Here is a 12,187-nt window from a genome sequence, read left to right as displayed (position 1 = left end):
ATACAAGTTACCAAAACTGGATGGCTTAAAAACCAATAGATTCACGTGCACTCTTGGAGGTCAGAGGTCTGAAATACCTGTGGGGGCGATGGGCAGGCCGAGGAGGAGGATGTGTTCGCTTAGCTCCTGCAGGGTGGCAGGAATCCACAGAGTCCCTGGACTTAGCTTGTGCCTCTGTCATCCAAATGAATTCTCCGTGTGTTTATCTCTGTGCCCAGATTTTCTTCTCATGAGAACATCAGTCATGGAATTCGTGTTTAGCCTAATTCGGTGGAACCCCATTTTAACATGATCACATCTATAAAAGCCCTATTTTTAAAGAAGGTTGCATCCATGGATCCCAAGTAGACATGAATTTTGGAGAAACTCCTCAACCTAGCATAACATGAAAATGTGTTTGCAAAGAGACAACAAAAGACCATGTGCTTTGAAATGATTTATAACATTTTATTTGATATTATCCAGCCAGCCAGATTTTATGAAAATGTGCATTTCTAAAAGTGCATCATCAAATATTTGTTCTAGATTTTATCTTTAGCATAGAAATAAGCCATAGTATTTTCCTTACAGATTTATTACTAGACTCATATAAATTTAGATTCATATAAAAGTATTTCCAAAAGAAGAGAGAAATGAACTTACATGATGCTATTTACTGATTATGAGAAGCAGAGAAATACAAAATATCATTAGGCAATTATAAAAATATCTGTATATATATTCTTTATTCCATTAGATTCAAATTTAACATAAACAGAAAAATAAAGAATAGCCAAATTGGTTTTGTGCATTTAAGATTTATTACCGATACTATATTTTCATTCTTGCATAATTGAGCACATGGCCTACGGTATAATTTGGGCTTTGTTCAAACATAAATTGCTGTAATCATGTAGGTTACTATTAAAAGCACACACAGCAGACCTGTGCACAGCAGAGCAGTGGCTTTACCCAAGGCTCCACAGTGATATCTTATTTTGTTAGGAACATAGTTTACATATTTAAAGAAGAATGTCATGTTGATTCCTTGGTGGGAGTTTGGACACCAGTCTGGGGCATCCATGGTGAACGGTGCAGAGCGACATGAATGTTAGGAACTACTTTTGTCTTGAGGATGTAGCACATATAAAAAGAAGCCCTTTCAGCTAAGGATTCTAATAAAGGTTTACAAACCTTTTTGTTTGTTTGTTTGTTTAGGCTTTCTTTTTCTGCCTTAGTAAATAACTATTTGGTTCTCCTCGTGTGTGTTTTATGGAGCTTTCTCCATTTGTGCTTCATGTGTGCTTCTTAGAAACGGTGTGAAAACCAAATGAAATTCTTAATTATGAAGCGCTTCCTGGGAACCATTTTCTTGTGTGTTAAAGTGTACTTTGCTCCGAAATACTCAATTTCCCTTACAATTAAAAATCAAGAACTGAGCACAGCATAGAGCAATTTAGAAATCGTCGCATTAATTGCCACAAAAAGTTTGATCTATTTCATAATGGACAACTGACCGTGAACATCCAATTAACTGCTACACAATTATTTAAAAACCATCCTCAGAAAAGAAATATTATATTTCATGACCATTAATTGAGTGATGCCAAGCACGATACATCAGGCTTTTTTAAAATTTAGAAATGATATATTTTAATTTAGAGTTATTTTAGAAATCACATACAATTTAATTTAGAAAGAGCTGAATGTAATGATCACAATTAACAAAGATCAGCATATGTAGGTGGCATCAAAGTTCACCGCAACTGTTTCACAAATCACCTTAACACCCAGGATTCACAGTTAAGGGTAAGCCTCTCTTTGGCTCATAAGGTGTTGTCCTGGAAACCATTCTGATGCAGTCGATGATAGGGCAGACGCTGAGACAGAGGGTGCAGCCTGTGCACGTGTCAGTGACGGTGGGCAGGTGGGTTTCTGTATCAAACTTGATAGCCTGCAAACAGAAACAAAGAGCATTGATGTCGCTTCCCTCAAAGGTCAAGATTTTCGATGTTTTCTTTACTACCATAGAGCACCACTTCCAGACACCCCCACCACCACCACTCCCCACCCCCACCCCCCAGTGCCACAGTGCAGCTATAGCAACAGTTGAGCGGCAGAGTGGAAAAAGGGAGGGAGGGAGGGAGAGAGAGAGAGAGACCTTTTGAATTAGAGACACAAAGTTTAAAACCCCTTAAAGGTAATTTTTCTTTGTTGTGTGAAGAAAATACTTCATCACATAGGAATTCCCTAGTTCTCTCTGTTCTGGGGAGAGCTCAGGTCTTCCCTGCATGTGGGTTTCAGAGGAAACACTAGGAAAAACATTAGTGTAAGAATGAGCTTTGATATGGGAGGTTTTCCACGTCCACTTCAGCCCTTGTCCCATCGTGCAGCGGGAGAAGCACAGGAGAAGTGAGACTTTGGATTCTGGCTCGGCCCAGACATCCTCAGCTGTGAGAGCCAGGGCAGGTCCCCCAGTGCTAGAGCTGCCCAAATGTTGTCACGAAAACAGAAAATAGCAATTCTTGATCTTTTCTTTTTTTTTTAACATGAAGCAAATTACAGTAAGTTCAAAAAATATCTAGTGTGAAATCCAACAGTAATCATTTTCTGAAGAAATTTTTCCTTAAGAAATAGTTTGAATAAATTGTTGACTGATAGAGATGCACAGTTCAAAAGCGGGAGTCGCCCCTGTGCTCTTTAAGAAAGCAATCACTCGGTTGGAGGAGTAAACGCCGCAGCTGTCACAGGATGCACTGGAAGCACTGGCTCACAGAGCCAGCCCCAGGTTGAGCAAAACAGGGTCTCAGTTTGCTGGTTGGACAGTGGTTTCCTCTTGCATGCTGATCTAAACCTGAAGCAAGAGTTCTGCTTAGAAACCTTATACTTTGTCAACCTGCAAAACCACTTTGCGTTCACTTCAAGCTGTTTAATCCTTTGCTTTTAAATGAGAAGATTCAAGAAGACTGTTGTAACCTTTTAATGAATAACCAAGATTTTCTTTCCTCATTATTAAATCACATCTACTAAGGTTAAAGAAAGACGATGGATTCTAAGGTGGGAGTCATAATTTCTAAGATTCAAACTATTAGAACCCTGCTGATACTAAGATTTTAGTTACAGGATGTCTTGACTTGTCTTTGATGACTTTATTAGAGGAGAGATGAGAGCAAGGTGTAAGACGATCATTTTCATGATAACTTAAGAGTCATTTTACACCTAGAAACACACTAGATGAATTAGATGAAAAATTGATTTCAAATTAATCCAGTAAAGATTATGAAAAATTACAATATTTTTTAATGCTCGGGAGCCTTGGTGGTGTAGTGGGTTACATGATGGGTGGCTAATCATAAGATGAGAAGTTCAAAACCACTGAAGATGGACAGTCTTTGAAACCCACGGTGGCAGCCCTCACTTCGATGGGGCTGCGGTAAGGTGGGCTCTCGGTGGCGGGGGTGTGTGAGAATAAACAGGTGCGAACCGAATGCACAGAATCTCCCCATAATCAACATGGGACCTTCCGGAAGTTGCCTACAAGGAGTAAATTCAACTTTCAGATGGGAAATTTTATTTCGTATTTAGAATACGCCATTGGCCATTTTGTAAATGAATCTTTTTGCCTTTCCTATACTTTGTTATAGTTTGACCAGTCCAATTAATAAAAACAACATTTTTCCATAGTTTGGGGCAATTTTAATGTGAAATTCTCTTTTGCTTTCTTCAGTTCCATATCAGGGAAAAACAAACAAATAAAACAGCTCTTAACTTTCACAATAAACTATGTATTTGAGGAAAACCTATGCTTAATGACATCACTAATGAGGCTCATATGATCATATTTATTTAAAAAAATTATTTAGAAATTCATTTAGTTCTAAAATTCAACCATTTCAAGGACACAGTCATGTCAAATAATAAAAACAGCCAGTTATAAATATAGAGGATATAACTGAGGAAGCAAATTAAAAATCCATCTCATGCTTTCAGAGGGAGAAATGCATAGAATGCTTTCAAGAGGAGAACCTGCCCTGAAGAGAACCAGGCCCCTATTTTGTCCTTGTTTTGTGAAGATTCTCATCAGCCAAGGAGTGCAGGAGCTGTAAGTCAAGGGTTCATGTCACAGCAATACAACCCATTGGGTTTTCTAGCTACCATGGAGCCTACATGCAAAACTGGTAGGGAGAAAGTGCTTCTTTGACCTATTTTCTTTTCTCTGGAGAAGAAACCCAACAAATATTCGAGGAAAGAGATTCTCCTTAGGCAGAAGGAATCAAGTTCTTTTACTATAATGACAAAACACTGTAGTTCCTTTTCTTTTCCTTTGTATACAGCATAATGCTTTCCTGATGCCCACAAGCATGCAGCGCCTACTAATCAAAAGGTTCGTGTTTCAAACTAACCCCGTGGCTCTGCAGGAGAACTGTCATCGGTGATCATCTTTGGTGAGGTTCACAGTGAAGAGAAGCCTGTGAGTCAGTTCTAATCTTTCTCAAGGGGTTTCTAAGAGTAGATCATTGACTCCACGGCATATCAAAATGGTTATGATTGTATTTGTTTTCTTTGAATTTGTGCATAGCATTATGTGGGTGGTAATGAAATTAAACTAATACTGCACATGATGGGGTAGTTAATATTTTCCTCAGAAGAACAAAAAAACAGGAAGAAATAAGGGCAAAAACCAACTATGCCTGAAAGTGAGAGGACAGAACGATACGCCACTGCTAAAGAGAAGTTTATAATCACATCTGTCTGAAACCACGGACGAGGCAACAGAAGACATCTTCTGTCACGAGAGGAAGAAACATGCCCCATACAGTCACTGTGGTGATCCAGCAGGGCTCCTACCTGGTAGCCAGAGTCATTGCACGTCATGTAGCATTTACCGCAGTTGATACACATCTCTTCGTCGATCATGGCCACGACTTGCTCTATGTTGCTAAGCTCACCATATGCTCCAAGGTATTTCAGGGCTTTTCCAATTACATCCTAAAAGAGAGACACTGAATTACTAATACATTTCCCTATCACATGTCATTCTCAGTCCAACTTTCTCGATTTTTACAGGAGGCTGCCTTATGCTAATTTAGGAGGCTTTGACAATTGTAGTTTTCATAGACATGATTTTCATGACAATTAGGACTAAGTATTTCTCTCTTCTGAAAAAAAATGAACAGACAGTCTTAGCTTAGCAATACAAAATTTAATTAATGGCAATCAATAGATGTTCTACTGGAAAATGTAAAAACAGTGTTTCTGTGGATCCATAGGAAGTGCCGCCCTTTTCTGTGTGGCTTGCTCTCAATTCCAGACCTTAAAAGATTCTAAAGTAATGAAAAGTGACAAAGGTTAATACACCTAGTTTGGACAACTTTATATTGCTAGGAATGAATGAGGAAAAGGGAATGCTATGTACATATTTATGAACGTATCTTTGTATTTTTGATTTCACGTAGAAATGTGTTCTGACAGCACACCCACCTGCCATGTCTTGAAGAGTGTATTTCATTATGAAAATATTCTAATTTATGTTAATTAATTAGGTTGATCTAAGAGTTAAATTATGTGCTCTTTTGCTTTTTAAGAAGTAGGGTCTTGTTCATTCACCACTGAGAATTTTTCATGCAGTTTACGCATTGTTCTGTTCTTCATATTGATTGGAAATATGTGAAGCGCAGATGATGTTTCATCAGCAATACGGAACACTTTGTTTCATAAAACAAAACGGAAGAATGTAGCAATGTTTGTCAAATTAGTACGCTTTTGTCAAGATGTTCTGCTTTTGTTTTTTAACTTTTATGACGAAAATCTTTTGTTTGAATTCAAGGTCCATGTGCAAGGAGGTCTGACTCCCACCTAATTCCATTTTCCATATTCTCTTTGGTATTTTATTGTCTGCTCTTCATTGTATGAACTTGACTATCCTTCTTTACTATTTTTTCCTATTGTATTCTTAAATAACAATGCACTCATCGCCACAAGGTCTCTAACTGAAAATACGTTGACATTCTTGTATACAATGCATTTGTGCGTTTCTCAGTGGGTAATATGATAGGAAACTTTGTATTGTCCTCAGATTTTTATTTTCAATGCATTGAAGGTATAATTTCAACTGTATTTCAGTTGTTTGAGTCAGGGTGTTGATGACCAAATCGACAATTGCTCCTGAAATTCCCTCACAGACTCAAAGTCTACATTTATCAGAAGCATAATGGCAATTATTACAAGACATTGGCACCTGGATTCAACCCAGACGGAATCTATCATCATTTCCTATGTCCTTAGTTTTGTGAACAGTATTAGAATTTTCCAGCCGGTGAGACTTGAAATTCCAATCATGTTTCACTCCAACTTTTCTCTGTTCCAATATTTCTTCTGTATCAAGCCTTCTTTTCTTCCAGGTCTACCACATTTTTAAAAAACAATTATCCATGCATATCCCATAATTTTTCTGTACTTTCAAGGGACTACTTAATGATCTCATATTTATATCATTCTTCTTTTCCCAGACTATCATATAAAATTAGGATGGGATCATTTCAACCTAGGCACAAAGACACGGGCTAAATTTCCTTTCAACCTAGCTCAAAATCTATTGAAGGAAAATATGGTATCATTTATAGATTTCCAACCAGTTTGGCATTTGAAGTTTCCAACAAACATGTTTTTCATAGATTTTATTGCTAACCTCCAGTCACGTTGTGATTCTGTAACACTGGACACAGGTTCCACACTAAACACATCTTCAGGGAGATAATTTTATGTTGTGCCCTCCGGAATGTCTGTGCTTAATAAACTCTCTCTATACTTTCAAAGACATTGCAAATGTTCCTCCTCCTTGAGGAATTCCTCAGTCTTTCTGATCCTGACTAAAGTGAAGAGGTGAACATCCTTCTGTGTCCCTCCTTTCTCTCTCATCCCCTCCCCTTCCCCTTCTTCTCAAACTCTCTATGTCCCCGACTTGTACCTTTCTCCCCCCACCCCATGGCCTGTAGCCTTTTCTTTGTATCTTGTGAAAATAATGACAGTAGATAACTCTTGAGTTATCAGGTCACTGTTATTATTTTTAAACACTATGTCATTTAAACAATATCTGGTTTAAAGACGATGGTATAAACAAGACTCAAAGAATGAAATAAGCAAATGATAAGGCAGGAGTTCGGACCAATGCAGCCTGACTTCAAATACCATGATCAAAATTCTACTGTGCTCATTTTCCACTGTTATTTAGTGAATTCATTATATTGATATATTCTATGTTTTCTTTCTATATTTCAGTCCCTTAAAAATTTTTATTTACCTTTAGGTTTTGTAAAGGTGTGCTTTGCTCTTGTAGATAAGTGAACTATCACAGATGCCCAAATATTTGTCAAAATAAATGTCTCTTTTACAGAGCACAGATAACATTGGATACATAGTTGAACAGGGTAATCACTGTCCGTTGAGCATTAGTAGCCTATTAATAGGAGATCCAGGAATGGATTTGAATACATTATTTCAATTGTGAGATAGTGATGATCAGAATATCTGAAAGTGTTTTATTTTCTAAAAATATTTTAACACATTAAACAAATGAGATTGCTATCTGTCTATAAAAGCATATTTACGTGTTATGGAAATAGATTTCTTATTACAGTAAAAAAACTTACTCAAAAACAGTTGGTATACTGAATCAAATCATGGATTAACTGAAATCATCAGTTAATATTAAAAAATATATTAAACACAAGCCCCCCCTATAATCATCAAGCTTATAAAACTCATTTTAAAGAAGAAATGTGGTCAAGGTCACCCTCCACCAGGACAAGCTGTTCCTTCTGATTGCTGCTCCCTTGTCCAGCCACTGGCCACCATCCCTCCACACCCTCCCCCTTGCCACCCATCTCCACCTCCTAATGAGAATGGGGATCCAAAGAAAAAAGAACTTCTGGGAGGGGGTTCCAAGAGTAGAATCACCCTCTGGAGTTCCCATTGTGTGAACAGTGGGGCCAACTTGGGGGATTTGTGCAGCACCCCAGGGTTCTTTTGTCAGTTCTCTCATAGAGACCTCAGCTGTGCCTGCCTCTGGCAAGTGTTCCCTTTTCAAAGTGCCTGCCTGCATCTTACCTCCCTTGTCAGTGGGGCAGTGCCTGCCAGCCTCTTCCCCTTCTCTCCTGGGTTTGCAAACTTGCCAGTATGGAGAAGTAGCCCAAGACTGTCTGCCCCTCAATGGCATCCCATGGATGCCCCTACAGACATCTGGAGGCCCTAACACTGGAGCCCATGGTGGCCTGCAGTTGGACTAATAATCCCTTACCAGGTCCTTCTCAATCCCCAAATAGCAAGGGCATGATTAGGCTCTCCCAATAGATAGGCTCTCCAGCAATCTAGAGAGGGATCTGGCCATAATGAGAAAGAAATGCAGCTCGAACCCACAACATAGTGGTCTCCAAACATTTGTCATTTTTCTATAGTCTTTTGAGAAAGGAAGCACAATACTCCTTTCCCCACCAGAGGAAATGGCACAGTACATTTTAAGGTTTCTCAACGGCTTTCCCCACCTCTGGCTAGGTAGCATGTGGCCATGGGGACCCACTGTCCTTAGCCAGATCCCCTTCTGATCAGAAGCCCCTCCTTCCTGGGGCATCCAATACAATAGCCTGTTTCCACCCTGAACCACATGTAAGGAGTGGATAGTTTGCAGCTGTGCAGAAATCCACGATACAGGGGTTTTCTGTTATAACACAATAACGGGAGAACTGCACTCTTCCTACATAATATATAGGGTTGATAAGTGACTACCCCTCACCTGCCGCAATCACCATAAATTCTAGAACCTGGTATCTCCACCTGAGTAACCCACTCTCCTATAACTTACTAAGTAAAATTGCATCTTCTAAAATCCTCTTCTCCAACTCATTAAAAATTACAATAAGACTTCCTATGATCAATACCATTACCGAAAACCTACTCTTGAGCCACTTTATCCTATTTCTCCTACTCACTCAACTAACATTCCCTCCTCATCTACACACAATACATTTTCCAGACCTATTGGATCCTCCCATAACCACAAGAAGCAGCCCCTCCCACCGCACACACCCCAGAAGCCTACACAGCTCTTCAGCTCAACCACAATGCAGCAACAACAAAGGCCCTAACAGCAGCTTCCAAAATCAATAAAAAGAAATAAAGATCAGTTACAGGAGACTACCGGAACACAATGGATTACATAGAAGAAGTGCTTGAATTGCCAGATAGAGAATACAAGGGACTGATGCTTTGGGCCTTACAAGAAACTAGGGGATCACTTCTGAAAACAGATGAAAAAATAGAGATTGTAGAATCCTCACACCCAAGTGAAATCCAGGAGTTAAGGAATGACATAGCAGAAATAAAGAATAAGGTATACGATTTGACCAATAAAAGGGAAGAAATAGAAAGTTGAATCAGCAAACTCAAAGATAACCAAGCAGAATTCAGCAAATGAGAGAAATAATCAAACAAAAAAGCAAAAGAATATGAAGAATGTTTGAAGTGAAGCAATATTCAAAATATTAATTCAAATTAAACAAATAAATCTCCAGTTAAAATAATAATGAAATTATTGGAAGAAAATGTCCCCAATATTACAAAGGAGGAGACAATAAACATTCAGCAAACCGGGAGAACACCAATTAGCTTAAACTCCTCAAAAAATACATCGAGGCACATAGCATTCAAATGATCTAACTTCAAGAAGAGAATTATGAGAGCAGTTAGAGAGAAAAAAGAAGTCACACATAAAGGTACACAGAAAATAATAAGCTCAGGTCTCTCCAGAGACCATGGAGGAAAGAAGGAAGAAATTGGAACAGTGTATTCTGAAAATTGAAAGACAACACTGCAGTTCAAGAATCCCTTATCAAGGCAAGTTATCCATCAAATTTGAAGGAGAAATAAAAGTTTTCTCAAATAAGGAAACATTTAGATGATTTGTAAAAACAAAATCAGCATTACAAAAGTACTTCCCAATTAGAACCACAACACACAACATGAGGCCACCACCAGGTGTAACACCACCCAGAAACTAACAGACTGAAAGCAGTATCCAAAACATTACAGATCTAGTGGGGAAACGAAGACAATAATAAAGTGCACACACACACACACACACACACACACAACCCTGTAAAAGGGGAAGAAAGGAAAATATCAAGCACAAATAGTACAAGTTAACAGTGACTAATCTATATTTAGATTTAATTACACTGAATGTTAACCCTATAACGCTGAGGATGACGTTTTCGATATATTTAATTAAAACATATCTGGTACCGAAATTATAAAGCTTTTGGAGCCACCGAAGATGTCGATGAAATTTTCGCACTTTACTAGTACAAATACATACAGTAAGTCACGTATTTTAGGGGCAAAATGCTTAAATAGTGGCATGTTTTGACCAATTGTGCATTTGAGATTAAGTGTTCGTTTGCGTTCAGTGCATTTTATGATAATTTTCAATCTAGTGAAGTTATAGTGTTGATCTTTTTTGTATATGTTCATAAAACTGTAGTTTTTATGTCAAAGGTATGATACTCATTAAAAAAAGCCCACGGGAGCAGATGAAGGGGGAGGAGGAGAGAGTGGAGCACATCCTGGCCCACCAAGCCTTGAGGACGATGTTCCTGCCCAGAGCAGCCAGTCTACAGAGAGGACCACATGGCCGGCCTTACTATGAGACAAGACATTGCTCACTGACCCATGGCCCTACAGGGGACAACGCTGGAGACACAGTGTGGGAATTGAGCCTGATCTTATCCTGCCACACTGAGGCAAAACACTAAGGGGGTGCAACAGAACAGCAAGGGAACGGAGTGGCGAGGTCTCCAGGGAATGCCAAGGTGGACTTTGGGGCCAGGGCTTGGTGTCCCAACAGACTGGACTGGAAAACACTCCTAAAGGCCCACAAACAGTCTTTGAACTAACTGCACGCCTTTCTTTCTTGTTTTGTTTTGTCATTGGTTTGTTGTTGTTGTTTTGTTGTATATTGTTACTTGGTTTTGCTCTGTCTTATTTCTGTGCATGTTATTATCTCTACAGGTCTGTCTAAATAAAACAGGCTGGATGAACAATCTGGAGGAGAAAACAATGGGACTGACAGTTCCTGGGGGGGCGGTATGGGAGAAGGGGAGGTGGAGGTGGAGGGAAAGGTAGTGGTGTTAACAAACCCAGGGACAAGGGAACAACAAGTGATCCAAATTGGTGGTGAGGAGGGTGTAGGAGGCCTGGTAGGGCATTATCAAGGGTAACGTAACCAAGAGGAATTACTGAAACCCAAATGAAGACTGAGAATGATAGTGGGACAAGAGGAAAGTCAAAGGAAATAGAGGAAAGAGTTAGGAGGCAAAGGGCATTTATCGAGGTGTAAATAAAGGCATGCGCATATGTAAATCTATGTGAGGATGGGGAAATAGATCTATGTGCATATATATATATATATAGGTTTAGTATTAAGGTAACAGATGGACATTGGGCCTCCACTCAAGTACTCCCTCAATGCAAGAATACTTTGTTCTATTAAACTGGCATTCTATGATGATCACCTTCCAGACACAATCGCTTAAGACAAAGTGGGTGAATATTTAAATGTGGCGAAGAAAGCAGATGGTGCCCGGCTATCAAAGGATCTAGCATCTGGAGTTTTAAAGGCTTGAAGGTAAACAAGCAACCATCTAGCTAAGAAGCAACAAAGCCCACATGGAAGAAGCACACCAGTCTGCGTGATCATTAGGGGCTGAAGGTATCAGTTATCAGGCATCAAAGAACAAAAAATCATATCATTGTGAATGAGAGGGGGAATGCGTTGTGGAGACCCAAAGCCCATTTGTAGGCCACTGGACATCCCCTTACAGAAGGGTCTTGGGGAGGAGACGAGCAACTCATGGTGTGATGTAGCAACAACGAAACATACAACTTTCCTCTAGTTCCTAAATGCTTCCTCCCTCCCCCACTATTATGATCCCAATTCTACCTTACAAATCTGGCTAGACCAGATGATGTATACTGGTACAGATAGGAACTGGAAACACAGGGAATCCAGGGCGGATGATCCCTTTAGCACCAGTGGTGTGAGTGGCGATACTGGGAGGGTGGTTTGGAAAGGGGGAACCAATCACAAGGATCTACATATAACCTCTTCTCTGGGAGACGGACAACAGAAAAGTGGGTGAAGAGACGTCAGACAGTG

At 39.4% G+C, this 12,187-nt stretch overlaps 1 protein-coding gene across 1 annotated transcript in view; it reads right to left on the bottom strand.

Moving 5' to 3' along the window:
• Positions 1-433: 433 nt before the first annotated feature.
• The window catches only part of DPYD (dihydropyrimidine dehydrogenase), a 1,157,760-nt gene continuing 1,146,006 nt past the window's right edge, over positions 434-12,187 (bottom strand). Inside the window, exons 22-23 of the mRNA XM_045291906.1 lie at positions 4,828-4,968; positions 434-1,933 (exon numbers count right to left, since the gene is read on the bottom strand). Of these exons, the coding sequence (XP_045147841.1) occupies positions 1,763-1,933; positions 4,828-4,968 (312 nt within the window). The 3' untranslated portion in view covers positions 434-1,762. The remainder of the gene's footprint in view (positions 1,934-4,827; positions 4,969-12,187) is intronic.

This window comes from Echinops telfairi, unplaced genomic scaffold (genome assembly GCF_000313985.2).
Source record: "Echinops telfairi isolate 266 unplaced genomic scaffold, ASM31398v2 ScPeMD7_443;HRSCAF=831, whole genome shotgun sequence".
NCBI lineage: Eukaryota > Metazoa > Chordata > Mammalia > Afrosoricida > Tenrecidae > Echinops > Echinops telfairi.
The sequence above is the reverse complement of the archived record's forward strand: the minus strand, read 5'-3'. Positions and strand labels throughout refer to the sequence as shown.